General features: G+C 53.2%; 1 protein-coding gene across 1 annotated transcript; it reads left to right on the forward strand.

The window, feature by feature from the left end:
• The first annotated feature begins 2,706 nt into the window (after positions 1-2,706).
• LOC115242347 lies at positions 2,707-3,690 on the forward strand. Its single transcript, XM_029818578.1, has one exon. The coding sequence runs from the start codon at positions 2,707-2,709 to the stop codon at positions 3,688-3,690; it is 984 nt and encodes a 327-aa protein (XP_029674438.1).
• The last annotated feature ends 12,011 nt before the right edge of the window (positions 3,691-15,701 follow it).

Consider the following 15,701-nt stretch of genomic DNA (forward strand, 5'->3'; position numbering starts at 1 on the left):
AAAATGGAGTCAAAAATCTTAATAGAAAAATACCAAGGCTACAATAGTTTTTGAGTTATAAGTGATCAAAGTTTGCTAATAATATTGCGTAGAATTTGCGCCCTCAGGCTCGTAACTACATTTACACACGTACTGATCTGTCATCTGTTATTGCTGACAGATAAAATAAATAAATTGATTTCCACGGGACTTCTCCGCGCGATCAAAACAAAAATAAACTTTGTTTCTTAAATGTGTGAAAATATTAAGTTTATATTTTTATTTAAATATAATAATTAATCAACTATTTAAATTATTATTTAAGAAAAAATTAAATATTTTACGTACAACATTTATAGTTCATTAATATCAGCTGATCACCGTACATAATATTTATGCACATAAGAAACAATAAAATCAGCTGTGCAGTAAAAATCGATATTACCTGATTCGTAAAATCAATAATAGATGACAGAGATCAGTACGCGTGTATGTGTAGTTACAGATCTGAGCGCGGGGCTCTACGCGATATCATTGGCAGAGTTTGATCGCTTATAACTCAAAAACTATTGCAGCCTCAAAATTTTTGTATTAGAATTTTTGACTCTATTTTATCTCTAGAATACACTATTAAAGTATTGTACGGAGGTTGTGAGACACCCTGTATATATACAGGGTGGCCCACGTAAAGTGTTACAAGCTAATAACTCTAAAAATATTTGTCAAATCAAAAAATTGTTCATGAGAAAGTTTCATGTTTTCGAGAGGACTTTCTAACTACGTAAACATAAAATTGCTCCTACTCCCCCTTTAAAGGAGGCGGGGTGTAACTTTAAAATTTTGAATGGAAACCCCCATTTTTATTGCACATTCTTGTAACTTATCTCGAGAGCTTTTTAAAACACTATAATGAAGTATTTTTTGATTAAGTACTTTTTGAGTTATTTTATATCTTAATCTGACATAATTTGATATAAAAAATAAAATATCTCGTAAAATATTTAGTTTTTTCAATTACACTAATTGATTTGTCTCATTATTCTGTACTTAAAAGTATTACGGTAAGATTATCGAAAACTAAATATTTTACGAGATACTTTATTTTTTATATTAAAATATCTCAGATTAAGATATAAAATAACTCAAAAAGTACTTAATGAAAAAATACTTTATTGTAGTGTTTTGAAAAGCTCTCGAGATAAACTACAAGAATGTGCAATAAAAAATGGGGGATTCCATTTAAAATTTTAAAGTTACCCCCTGTCCCTTTTAGAGTAGGAGCGGCGGCAATTTTATGTTTACGTAGTTAGAAAGGCCCCTCGAAAACATGAAACTTTCTCGTGAACAATTGTTTGATTTGACAAATATTTTTAGAGTTATTAGTTTGTAACACTTTACTTTTAGAGTTATTATAGTTTGTAACACTTTACGTAGACCACCCTGTATACAGGGTGTTCCGTAACAACCTTCCGTCCGTGAAATGACGTATTCCTGATACAATTCTAAGACGATTTTTCCTTTACCAAAATTTGAATTGAGGCGTAATTTTTGTTATCCAGTTATTTTGTACAATTGTTTTCGGGTAAAATATTTGTTTAATTTTTATTTTCAATTGGCGCAATTTGTTGATATCATTATTTTTGTAGGATATATTTGTACAATTTTTTTTGGTTAAAATATTTTTATAAGTTTTTATTTCCAATAATTTAAAATAACACTATTTCATAAATATATATAAATACAGTTTCTTACAAGTGGTGCGTGTACTTGGCACTTTTTTTTAACTTTTTTTAAAAAGGTAAATTTTTAGGGATATCATTCTTTTTTGTAGTATATAAGTATATGTTAACGTATGGTCCGACTCCACCGTCGCTCTGGAATGGATCCACCCATCTCGATGGGCGACGTACGTGGCCAACAGGACCGCCGAGATTCAAACAGTCCTATCACATGCTCAATGGCATCATATTGCCGGCTCGGAAAATCCGGCTGATTGCGCGTCGCGTGGGATATCACCGAGCGAACTGGTCGCTCATCCTCTCTGGTGGCAGGGACCCCCCTAGCTCCTCGCCTCATCGTGGTCGGCACCTCTCGAACCGGTCTTCGGCGACGACCTTCCAGAGAAGCGGGCCAAGATACACACGGGCGCGGCGCGGCTACTGCGGCCGGAAGAGCCCGACGAACTCACGCGCTTCTCTTCCTTGGACCGCCTGGCACGAGTTACGGCCTGGATGAGACGGTGGTTGCGCCAGCGGACCAAGGATCGGACCCCGACAGCAGCCGCTGCTCTCCTCCCTCTCGGAGACCTCCTCTCCGCATCCGAGTGCGACGAGGCTCGCCGAAGCTGGATCCGGGTGGTGCAGTCTGAAAATTACAAAGCGGAATTCAAGGCGATCCCTCGGGGCGCTCCACTGCCGAGCAAAAGTCCACTTACCAACTTAATTCCCTTTCTAGATGCTGAAGGTCTTCTAAGGGTCGGCGGGCGGATCAAGCACGCTCTTCTGGCGTTCGACGAAAGGCATCCGGTCATCCTGCCTGGGACCTCCCATTTCACTCTGCTTGTTATCGTAGCCAATCTACCGGCGGACGCTGCACGGCGGAGTGCAGCTCACCCTCGGATCGATTCGCCAGCAGTACTGGATCCCCCAAGGACGCTCCCTGGTGAAGTCCGTTATCCGGCAGTGCGTCACCTGCGTGCAATGGCGGGCGGCTACTCAATAGCAGTTGATGGGCGACTTGCCCCGACCTCGTGTCATACCCGCAAGGCCTTTCCTGCACACCGGACCTGTCCTCGTGAGAACAGCCAAAGGACGCGGTCACCGTTCGCACAAGGCGTTTCTGGCGATATTTGTTTGTCTTAGCTCGAAGGCCGTCCATCTGGAAGTAGTTTCTGAAGCCTTCCTGGCGGCGCTGCTCCTGTTCATCTCGCGTCGGGGCCTCTGCTGCAGTCTCCGAAGTGACTGTGACACGAACTTTGTCGGGGCAGACACTCAACTCCGGAAATTCTTCAGCGCCAGCAGTCCTGAGCAGCGTCGAATCGCCGAGCAGCTTGCCAGTGACCGCATCCAGTGGAGCTTCAATCCGCCGTCGGCGCCGCATTTCGACGGCCTCTGGGAGGCCGCAGTTAAATCCCTTAAGCACCATCTCCGACGGGAGCTGGACGACGCGACATTAACATACGAGGAGTTGAGCACCCTCATCGCACAAATAGAAGCGTGCTTAAATTCCAGACGTCTCCAGGCCTTATCGGACGACCCAGACGACTTGACTGCCCTGACGCCGGGGCACTTCTTGATAGGATCAGCCGTTAACGCCGTCCCCGAACCGAGCCTCCTGGAAACACCGATCAACCGCCTGACGCGGTGGCAACTCCTTCAGCGAATGCGCGACCACTTTTGGGAACGGTGGTCGCGTGAGTATCTCCAGACCCTTCTTCAGCGGTCGAAGTGGTGGAGCGCTAATGCTCAGGTGCGGGTTGGCCGCCTTTGCTTCATCCGCAGCGAGAACACTCCGCCCATACGCTGGCCGCTAGCCCGAGTTACCAAGGTGCACCCTGGAGAAGACGGCCAGACCCGCGTGGTCACCGTCAGTGATGCCAGAAACGGGTCCCGCGGCTCACGGCTCAGCAATGAACACTCCGCGGCCGCTAGCCCGAGTTACCAAGGTGCACCCTGGAGAAGACGGCCAGACCCGCGTGGTCACCGTCAGTGATGCCAGAAACGCCAGAAACGGCTCACGGCTCAGCAATGGAAGGGGTAACGCACACAAGCGCGAACCGCGTACATGTGGCACATGTACGCGGTTCGCGCTTGTGTGCGTTACCCCTTCCATTGCTGAGCCGTGAGCCGCGGGACCCGTTTCTGGCATCACTGACGGTGACCACGCGGGTCTGGCCGTCTTCTCCAGGGTGCACCTTGGTAACTCGGGCTAGCGGCCAGCGTATGGGCGGAGTGTTCTCGCTGCGGATGAAGCAAAGGCGGCCAACCCGCACCTGAGCATTAGCGCTCCACCACTTCGACCGCTGAAGAAGGGTCTGGAGATACTCACGCGACCACCGTTCCCAAAAGTGGTCGCGCATTCGCTGAAGGAGTTGCCACCGCGTCAGGCGGTTGATCGGTGTTTCCAGGAGGCTCGGTTCGGGGACGGCGTTAACGGCTGATCCTATCAAGAAGTGCCCCGGCGTCAGGGCAGTCAAGTCGTCTGGGTCGTCCGATAAGGCCTGGAGACGTCTGGAATTTAAGCACGCTTCTATTTGTGCGATGAGGGTGCTCAACTCCTCGTATGTTAATGTCGCGTCGTCCAGCTCCCGTCGGAGATGGTGCTTAAGGGATTTAACTGCGGCCTCCCAGAGGCCGTCGAAATGCGGCGCCGACGGCGGATTGAAGCTCCACTGGATGCGGTCACTGGCAAGCTGCTCGGCGATTCGACGCTGCTCAGGACTGCTGGCGCTGAAGAATTTCCGGAGTTGAGTGTCTGCCCCGACAAAGTTCGTGTCACAGTCACTTCGGAGACTGCAGCAGAGGCCCCGACGCGAGATGAACAGGAGCAGCGCCGCCAGGAAGGCTTCAGAAACTACTTCCAGATGGACGGCCTTCGAGCTAAGACAAACAAATATCGCCAGAAACGCCTTGTGCGAACGGTGACCGCGTCCTTTGGCTGTTCTCACGAGGACAGGTCCGGTGTGCAGGAAAGGCCTTGCGGGTATGACACGAGGTCGGGGCAAGTCGCCCATCAACTGCTATTGAGTAGCCGCCCGCCATTGCACGCAGGTGACGCACTGCCGGATAACGGACTTCACCAGGGAGCGTCCTTGGGGGATCCAGTACTGCTGGCGAATCGATCCGAGGGTGAGCTGCACTCCGCCGTGCAGCGTCCGCCGGTAGATTGGCTACGATAACAAGCAGAGTGAAATGGGAGGTCCCAGGCAGGATGACCGGATGCCTTTCGTCGAACGCCAGAAGAGCGTGCTTGATCCGCCCGCCGACCCTTAGAAGACCTTCAGCATCTAGAAAGGGAATTAAGTTGGTAAGTGGACTTTTGCTCGGCAGTGGAGCGCCCCGAGGGATCGCCTTGAATTCCGCTTTGTAATTTTCAGACTGCACCACCCGGATCCAGCTTCGGCGAGCCTCGTCGCACTCGGATGCGGAGAGGAGGTCTCCGAGAGGGAGGAGAGCAGCGGCTGCTGTCGGGGTCCGATCCTTGGTCCGCTGGCGCAACCACCGTCTCATCCAGGCCGTAACTCGTGCCAGGCGGTCCAAGGAAGAGAAGCGCGTGAGTTCGTCGGGCTCTTCCGGCCGCAGTAGCCGCGCCGCGCCCGTGTGTATCTTGGCCCGCTTCTCTGGAAGGTCGTCGCCGAAGACCGGTTCGAGAGGTGCCGACCACGATGAGGCGAGGAGCTAGGGGGGTCCCTGCCACCAGAGAGGATGAGCGACCAGTTCGCTCGGTGATATCCCACGCGACGCGCAATCAGCCGGATTTTCCGAGCCGGCAATATGATGCCATTGAGCATGTGATAGGACTGTTTGAATCTCGGCGGTCCTGTTGGCCACGTACGTCGCCCATCGAGATGGGTGGATCCATTCCAGAGCGACGGTGGAGTCGGACCATACGTTAACATATACTTATATACTACAAAAAAGAATGATATCCCTAAAAATTTACCTTTTTAAAAAAAGTTAAAAAAAAGTGCCAAGTACACGCACCACTTGTAAGAAACTGTATTTATATATATTTATGAAATAGTGTTATTTTAAATTATTGGAAATAAAAACTTATAAAAATATTTTAACCAAAAAAAATTGTACAAATATATCCTACAAAAATAATGATATCAACAAATTGCGCCAAGGGTGCGAGGCCCAGCTCTTCGGCGCACTGGGCCTCGTACACCCGCAAATCCTTGCTAAGGAGGGGAGGGGTGACATTGTCCTACAGGGCCTTTTTAGCCTTCTCCTCCCTCTCCCGCTCTTTCCGGAGGGCAGCCTCCTGCTCTCTCCTCTCGCGGAGCGCTACATGCTCCCCCGTGATGGAGGGTTTGCCCTTTCCCCTTTTAACGGAGAGACTGTCGGGGCCCAACTCCGCGAGGGACTCTTGCGAGCTCTCACTCCCGCTCGCACTCGCATACGAGGCCCCCGATGATGCGGGGGTCCGGCATGTGCTGCCCTCCCTCGACGCCTTGCTGGCGTCTGGGCTCCCCAGGCGAAAAAGGCTCGCAGCCCGGGATTTGCCCTCGTCCCTTGAGTAGGGGTGAGACCTGGCGGCCGAGCTCGACCTTGCCCGGGACTTTGGCTTTGTACAAGCCGGTCCCGGTCGATCGACCCTAACCATGGTCACCCGCACCTCCTTCAATCCGGCGATCGCAGATTCGCCCGCGGCGCTCGTCGCCAACGCCGCGAGTAGCCCATCTCTCGATGACGACATGGGGGCACTGGGACTGTATCTCCCCCATGCTGGACTCTGTGGGTTCCGAGGCCCACTGAGTCGGTAAGTCTTTTACCTTTGTTGTCGCTCATCATGATTGATCAAGAAAGGTGGTTTGATTTCGATGTTTTCCTTCACCTAGGCCAGTTGGCTTCACCACGCCTGACGAGACTGGCCTGCCCGGGATTTTTTAGCGCGGTTACCTTCTTCTCCACCACGCTCGGTTAAACGTCCCGGAGGACACATACACACCCCCTCCCCCCTACCCACGAAACCCCAATACCCACCCCACCCATACCCACAAGAAACTCCACACCCACACACATCCCCACAAATCCCACAAAAACCCCCACAAAAACCCCATAAACCCCTCTATAACACCCCATAATACCCCAAACCACTCCACAACATTCATTCAAAATAAACAAAAACAAACCACACTCGTAACTCGACCGAGTCGCTTGGTACACTTTTAGACCCCTTCTAAAAAAGCGAAGGGAAGCCCATCCACCACGTCAATGTGCCATTGGAGGGGCGACGGTCCGACCTAGCCTAACCCATCCGAATTTAATAGCACGTGATGGGTTTGACAGGAGAGCTGCTCACGCGCGTGGAGCGGATCACGGTAAACGCTGGGCTCTGATTCTCGATTGGTAAGTAAAGGTCTAACAAAAAATTGAAGCTTTGCCAATGCAAGACATAAGGTAAGTGTAAATCACAAAGTACGAGCGATGCAACGGCGAATTAATTAAGTTAACGGCCTGATGTAATGGAAGCCGCTTTATCGCGAGTGAAATAACTGTTGTCGCGCGGGCAATACTCGGTCGTGTTGACGCGGAGCGCGATCGATGGAGAATTGCAATAAAGATCTTACATAAAGAATTACAGAAGAGAATTACATGAAGAATATAGAGGATTAATTATAAGTTTACATAGATTTCTCTTAACTAACGAAGGTTTTCCTCCCCCCCTTTTTTTTCTTTTGCCGGATGCCACCGAGCTTTGAGAGGAGCGAGGGATTACGCCGGTGACTGCGTCCGCGGCTCCCGGTCGATGTCGGATTCGCTCTCCGGCAGGAGGACGATCTTGGTGATCGGACGCACCAGCTCCGAGGCGGTGGTGCGCACGGTGACCAGTGATGCACAAGTGAAGGGGTAACGCACACAAGCGCGAACCGCGTACATGTGGCACATGTACGCGGTTCGCGCTTGTGTGCGTTACCCCTTCACTTGTGCATCACTGGTCACCGTGCGCACCACCGCCTCGGAGCTGGTGCGTCCGATCACCAAGATCGTCCTCCTGCCGGAGAGCGAATCCGACATCGACCGGGAGCCGCGGACGCAGTCACCGGCGTAATCCCTCGCTCCTCTCAAAGCTCGGTGGCATCCGGCAAAAGAAAAAAAAGGGGGGGAGGAAAACCTTCGTTAGTTAAGAGAAATCTATGTAAACTTATAATTAATCCTCTATATTCTTCATGTAATTCTCTTCTGTAATTCTTTATGTAAGATCTTTATTGCAATTCTCCATCGATCGCGCTCCGCGTCAACACGACCGAGTATTGCCCGCGCGACAACAGTTATTTCACTCGCGATAAAGCGGCTTCCATTACATCAGGCCGTTAACTTAATTAATTCGCCGTTGCATCGCTCGTACTTTGTGATTTACACTTACCTTATGTCTTGCATTGGCAAAGCTTCAATTTTTTGTTAGACCTTTACTTACCAATCGAGAATCAGAGCCCAGCGTTTACCGTGATCCGCTCCACGCGCGTGAGCAGCTCTCCTGTCAAACCCATCACGTGCTATTAAATTCGGATGGGTTAGGCTAGGTCGGACCGTCGCCCCTCCAATGGCACATTGACGTGGTGGATGGGCTTCCCTTCGCTTTTTTAGAAGGGGTCTAAAAGTGTGCCAAGCGACTCGGTCGAGTTACGAGTGTGGTTTGTTTTTGTTTATTTTGAATGAATGTTGTGGAGTGGTTTGGGGTATTATGGGGTGTTATAGAGGGGTTTATGGGGTTTTTGTGGGGGTTTTTGTGGGATTTGTGGGGATGTGTGTGGGTGTGGAGTTTCTTGTGGGTATGGGTGGGGTGGGTATTGGGGTTTCGTGGGTAGGGGGGAGGGGGTGTGTATGTGTCCTCCGGGACGTTTAACCGAGCGTGGTGGAGAAGAAGGTAACCGCGCTAAAAAATCCCGGGCAGGCCAGTCTCGTCAGGCGTGGTGAAGCCAACTGGCCTAGGTGAAGGAAAACATCGAAATCAAACCACCTTTCTTGATCAATCATGATGAGCGACAACAAAGGTAAAAGACTTACCGACTCAGTGGGCCTCGGAACCCACAGAGTCCAGCATGGGGGAGATACAGTCCCAGTGCCCCCATGTCGTCATCGAGAGATGGGCTACTCGCGGCGTTGGCGACGAGCGCCGCGGGCGAATCTGCGATCGCCGGATTGAAGGAGGTGCGGGTGACCATGGTTAGGGTCGATCGACCGGGACCGGCTTGTACAAAGCCAAAGTCCCGGGCAAGGTCGAGCTCGGCCGCCAGGTCTCACCCCTACTCAAGGGACGAGGGCAAATCCCGGGCTGCGAGCCTTTTTCGCCTGGGGAGCCCAGACGCCAGCAAGGCGTCGAGGGAGGGCAGCACATGCCGGACCCCCGCATCATCGGGGGCCTCGTATGCGAGTGCGAGCGGGAGTGAGAGCTCGCAAGAGTCCCTCGCGGAGTTGGGCCCCGACAGTCTCTCCGTTAAAAGGGGAAAGGGCAAACCCTCCATCACGGGGGAGCATGTAGCGCTCCGCGAGAGGAGAGAGCAGGAGGCTGCCCTCCGGAAAGAGCGGGAGAGGGAGGAGAAGGCTAAAAAGGCCCTGTAGGACAATGTCACCCCTCCCCTCCTTAGCAAGGATTTGCGGGTGTACGAGGCCCAGTGCGCCGAAGAGCTGGGCCTCGCACCCACACAGGATGTGGCCGCAAGGAGCCTGGAGGAAGCGGCGGCAATCGCCAAGATCGCCGTCTGCTCAGGAAACCTCAAGAGCTCCTTGCAGAAGAAACTGAGGGAGGCTGCCGCCGTTGTAAGGGTGGCGGCAGCGACTCTCTCAGAAAGGGTTAAGAAGATGGAGGAGCCCGGCGAGCTGGCCCTCCTGAGGAGGGACTTAAAGTCCCTCAATGATAAGAACGAGGGTCTCCAAAAGGAGATCCTCGAACTACGGGGGGAACTTGACGCGGTTTGCCGCGCCAAGCCCTCCCTTCGGCTGACCCCCCGCAGAAAAACGCGGGGTGGTCTTCGGGTTAGGTTGGTAGAGGTCCTGGACACCCCCGTGAGGGTGGAACGCCCAGCGGGGGGAAGGGACCTAAGTCCCCGACGTTTGGTGGAGTGGGCACGAGATTACGGATAGCCGGCCGTCCGACACCCGCAAACGCGGGGCGGGCGACGAGGGGGACTCTGTGGAGGCCCCCAAGGAGAAGAGGGCCCCTAAGGCCAGGCCGGTGGCCATCACACCCCCCGCCACATTGGCGGAGATGATGATGGCGGAACCAGAGAGCCATAACAAATAATGGCCCTTCGCCTAATTCAGGCGAACCTCAACCAGGCCCGCCGGGCGCAGGACCTCTTCCTGCACATCCTGGCGGAGCGTGGTTGTGGTTTAGGGATCGCGGCAGAGCCCTACCAAGTCCCCGAAACCAGCCCATGCTGGATTGGTGACGGAGCGGGCTCTGTCGCGATCGTGTGGAAGAACGACCCCCTACTCCCCCGTTGTACGCCCGTAGAGGCGGGACGGGGAGTAGTGGCGGTGCGTTGGGGGCCCATCTCCGTTTTGGGTTGTTACATCTCCCCAAACGTTGGCCTCGCCCAATATGAGGCGTTCTTGGACGGGGTGGCGGCCATTTATCATCGTCAGCTGCCCCGTCCCGTGCTGGTGGCCGGGGACTTCAACGCGAAGTCTACGCGTTGGGGTTCCCGGAAACGGACGCCAGGGGCGAGGCCCTGCAGGATTGGGCGGCGGCACTCGGCCTGTGTTTGCTGAACACGGGGTCGAGGAGCACCATCGTGCGGTGGCAGTCGGTCCCGGATTTATCCTGGGCCACCCCTGCCGCCGCGCGGATGGTTAGCAGTTGGCGGGTGGCGACGGAGTGCGAAACACTCTCGGACCACTTCTATATAGAGGTGGTCCTTACCGCCACCCGCCTCCGGGGTGCTCAGCCGCTCCCAGGGCCGGGGAGATGATCGGCCACGGAGATGGGCCCTAAGAAAGTTAAGTTCGGACAGACTAATCGCGGCTGTCCTCGCGGCCGACTGGCCGTGCCCTGAAGGTGAAGGGCGGGGGATTCAGGAAGAGGTTGATTGGTTCCGGGGCGCAATGTGCGATGCGTGTGATTTTGCAATGCCCCGGACCAACCCCCGCCCGCGCAGGGTGGCGTACTTGTGGTGTGAGAAGATCCCCGAATTACAGTGATCTTCAATAGCCACCAGACGCCGCTTCACTCGGGCTCGGCATCGTAACGACGCCGAGAATCCTCTCATACGACGGCCACGGCGTATGAATGCTTCCGAGTCGCATGGAATACCCTCAGCGCCACGATTAGACGGGCCAAAGCTGGGGAGTGGGACGAACTTCTCCACTCCTTAAACTCAAACCCATGGGGGCGCCCTTATAAGTTTGTTCTTAACAAGCTGAGGCTATGGGTGCCCCCGGTAACGGAGTCCCTTGATTCCCAGGTCCTCGACGAAGTCCTGGGGACCCTCTTCCCTTTAGAGCGTCCCCCATTCTCCAAGAGCGGCGGCCAGGACACCGCCGCTCCGTGGACTGAGGACCTAGAGGTGACGGAGGACGAAATGGCCGAGGTAATCCACCGATTGAGGCTGCGGGGCAATAAGGCCCCGGGCCCGACGGTATCCCCCGCCGGGTCTAGGTTATGGCCCACCTGTCCGAGCGCTTGAGTCAGCTCTTTATGAGCTGCCTTAGGCACGGTTATTTCCCCCCAGCTTGGGTGAGGGCCAAATTGGTCCTCATCCCCAAGGGGGGCGGGCCTGGGAATTCCCCTTCCGCCTACCGGCCGATTTGCCTGCTGCACGAGGCGTGCAAATTGCTGGAGCGAGTGCTGGTAGACCGCCTCGTCCGGCATCTGTCCTGGAGTGGTGCGGATCTCCACCAGGAGCAATATGGATTCCGTGAGGGAAAATCTACGATCGACGCGATCATATGCGTTCGATCCCTCGCGGAGTCCATCATGGAGGAGAGCAGGGTGGTGATTGCGGTGTCATTAAACATCCGCAACGCTTTCAACACCCTGCCCTGGAATAGGGTGAGGGAGGCCGCTATCAGCTTTGGCCTCCCTCCCCCCCTCTACTTAGTGGAGATCCTGGAAGCGTACTTCCGGGACAGACGGTTGGAGTACACTGATAGCAGTGTACTCCTACGCGGAAGGGGAGTGTACTGCGGGGTTCCGCAAGGGTCAGTTTTGGGCCCCACCTTGTGAAACCTCGCGAACAACAAAGTCGTGGGCACTGCCCTCCCCCCCTGGCTGCAGTGTCGCCGGATATGCCGACGACACGATAGTGCTGGCCGGTGGAAATAGCTGGGGGAAGCCGTGAGAACGGCCAACGTTGCGGTGGCATGCGTCGTTCGCGCGATCCATGGCATGGGCCTGGAAATAGCGCCTCACAAGGCTGAGGCGCTCTTCCTCCATCGGGGGAAGCGGAACCGCACGCACGGAGCCCCCCCGGAAACGGCCGGTGTCGTGGTGGATGACACCTCCGTCCGGGTGGGGAACCAATTGAAGTACCTGGGTCTCTACCTGGACGCTACCTGGAGCTTCGGCGGGCATTTCGAACGTCTGGCCCCCAAGGCGGAGGCAGTGGCTCAAGCCTTGAGCCGCCTCCTGCCCAATTTAGGGGAACCAGACGGGAAAGTGCGCCGCCTATATGCGACAACCGTCCGAGCGGTGGCCCTTTACAGGTCACCAATGTGGGCGGATGCCCTGATGGCGAATAGGCGCAGCATGATGCTGCTGCGCCGAATTTTCAGGCGGGTCGCCATCGGGGTTATTCGCGGATATCAGACGGTGTCGTATACGGCGGCCTCCATACTGGCGGGATTGCCGCCCATCGAGCTCTATGCACAGATGTACGCCGAGGTTTATTGGCATACCAAGGAGCTTGATGGGCTAGGCGTAGCTTTGATCCCGCGGGTCAGGGCTGCCGTGGGGCTCCAGGCTCGACGACGAATGCTGGAGGTGGAGCGAGGACCTCTCCAATCCCCGAGACAACTCGGGGATGCGCGTCGTCGAAGCCATCCGCCCCCGTTAATTAAAATGGGTGGAAAGGGCGGATGGCGAGGTGTCACACCGTGTGGCACAGATACTGACGGGCCATGGATGTTTTGACTCGTTTCTGTGCCGCATCGGGCGCGAAGCAGACGCGCGTTGCCACCATTGCGGCGGGGGCGAGGATACGGCGCAGCACACGCTGGAACACTGTCCAGCGTGGGCGATGCTTGACAGCGGGAGGTCTTGGAAGGCGGTCTCCTTCTGCGAAGTCGTCATGCTACAGAAGGAGGAGGCCGAGAGAGAGAGAGGGAGCGAGCCCCTGGCGGACGCCAGAAAGCCCTGGGCGCGAAGGCGCGACCAAGGAGGCGGGAGGGGGAGGCGGGGAGGGCCTTTTGCTGGCAGGACCCGCCAATCCTCCACGTCTTTCGGTCGCGGAGACACGACACGTCGTGCCAGGAGGGCCCATCGGGGGGGGGCCCGATGGGTGCGGGGACTGTTGTCCTCCGTCGCCCACAAAACCCTCCCGAGCAACGGAGTGGCGCGAGTGGGGGGCGCGGACCTGGGGCCTACTGGCTCTGGTCCTCGTCAGCTCCCTCCGCAGATGCGCAGGGCTCGAGCGGGTTGGGGGGGCTCTCGTCTCGTCGAGAACGCCTTACCCCAAGCCGGGCCCGGTGGCCGGGGAGCCAGGTGACGTACCTGGGCCCGGCCACGCCAGCTCCGCCACGCCAACGGCGGGATGTGGGTGAGAGGGGAGGTGGTCCCCCTCTCCCCAGTACGAGCAGGAGTCTCCTCAACAACGGGGACCCTGGGGGTAAACTTGACTCACCCCCCAGCGAGCTAGGCTCGTGGCTGGAAGGCCTTTCCAAAGTAGTGCAAATGCCAGTTTCCGGAGAGGCCTTCAACATCGCCCAGGTGTAGGTCAACGCCAAGCTTCACATTGCTCACTGATCTCTGCTTCTCGTCCGCCCCAAATCTCTGGAGTCACTATTCTTTCGCGTCACTTCACACTCGCAATTAATTGTCCCCGGGATCACTTACGCAATTATGAACCGCCCACGTGCGGTACGCTACACCGCGTAAAAAGTAACATGGCGCGGCGCCATTCACAAATGGACCTCAGAAGCGTCTTGCTGGAGTAGCCCGTTCGGGCCCCCTCGTTAAAATAATTTCGCCTGACAGCCCAGGCAAGGCGGGCGGGATGTTCGAGATCGAGTAGAGCGCGAGCGCGCCGAGAATAAGTACGATTAAATTCGCCGCGCTCTGTGACGACACGCGACACGTCACGGCTCGCGCGAATCCCTCGCAGCAAGCCTGCCGTCGTCGGGAGCCTGTCGCGCCTCTGATTCTCGTCCCTGGCGCCCAATCACGGGCCGGTTCCAAGCGGATAAGCGGAGCAGGCCTGCGATAACACGTAACGGTCGGCAAAACGATCAACGTCCTTGTGGGAAGATCTCGAGACAATAACAACTAACATAAAAACCGTCGGCGGAAACACGTCGATTTCGAGTGGATTCGGGATCCTTCCAGAAGGACAGGAGTCAATAAAAACACCGCGCGCAAAGAGCAAATCGCAATCCGTTAAAAGTTTCGCTCGCAATAACGTATCGCTTTTGAATAGAAATCAGAATGAAAGTTCGAGTATCTCCGTTGCTCGCGGAAAGACACTCCGCGAGACTTTCGCTCTCGAACGGCCCTCAGCTGGCTTTAACGTTGAAGAGTCGATATCTTGTAAATATTGTAAATTCTGTAAATATCGTGATTGTCGTAGAATTAAAAACAGTGAGAAAAAATCAGCCAACGCTTTTTCGAGCCGCGATCCTTTCCGTCTCTCTTCCTCTTTCGCTGCCGCCAGGCGCTCCTCGCTCACACGCCCGACTAATCTCGCGCATTTGCTGGTGAGAGCCAGGTATCCTAATATTATAAAAATGAATAATATTCAGTAAGGAGATGGGAAAGGATAAACTAATGTTATTTTTTAAAATTAAAATTAATTCTTTAAAAAGTACCTTTTTTTATTAATAGAATTATGTGTGAGCGATTGTTTCTACGTTGAAGAATTTATTGGTTCTGAAAAGAACCGATTAATAATCAGTCCATCATTTGTTTCAATAATATTTGCAATAATATCAATCAATAATCTGGAACAATAATATTTCATTGCATGACGTAAAAAAGAAAACGAGCATTACCACGAGAAGACAATTGGCAAGAACAATGTTCAACTTTTTTTTATTAAGTCTTATTTCGTATCGTGCAACTATGGCAAATAAAATCAGTGAAATAATTCGTGGTCGTATTATAGGTTTGTGGGAAGCTGATGAGAATATCAATGACATTGCACATCGCATTAAATGTAGTACGAACTATGTGTGAAAATGGATCCAAGCGATGGCAAGAAGAGGGTGAAGAAGGTCTTAAAGACAAAAGAAAAGATAATCATGGCTTGCGATTTACAACTGTTGAACAAGATGAAACTTTGGTCATGCAAGTAGATGAAAATCCTTTTCTTCCGGTATCGCATTCTATAAATCTGTTAGATTTATAGATATCTAACAGTACAGCGCGAAGACATTTACACGAAAGAAATGTGCATTCTTACCGTCCAGCACGCAAAATACTATTAACGAATCAACATTGCGACGATCGTATCGCTTTTGCGTTGCAGCAACTTAATACAGCGTCACCGGAAGATTGGGATCGAACTATCTGGACCGACGAAAAGGTATTTTGTTCGGCAGATGATCGGCGTAAATATGTGTGGAGACCTGAAGGTTATCGTCTTGATCCAAAATATGTGCTTCCTCATGGACAAAGTGGACGCATTACTTGCGCTATGTTGGGATGGATTAGTGCTCATTGTCCTGTAGGACTAATCCAAATATCACCGCATATGAACGCTCTTGAATATATAAATATTCTGGAGAACGTCTTGCTTCCCAGGGTTCGCAGTATCTATAGCGAAGACGATATGCCGATATTTCGATTAGTACAAGACAATAGTGCTGTCCATACTGCCCACGTAGTAAAAGAGTTGTTTGCCT

The sequence above is a fragment of the Formica exsecta genome, unplaced genomic scaffold (assembly GCF_003651465.1).
Source record: "Formica exsecta isolate Colony F162 unplaced genomic scaffold, ASM365146v1 scaffold59, whole genome shotgun sequence".
NCBI lineage: Eukaryota > Metazoa > Arthropoda > Insecta > Hymenoptera > Formicidae > Formica > Formica exsecta.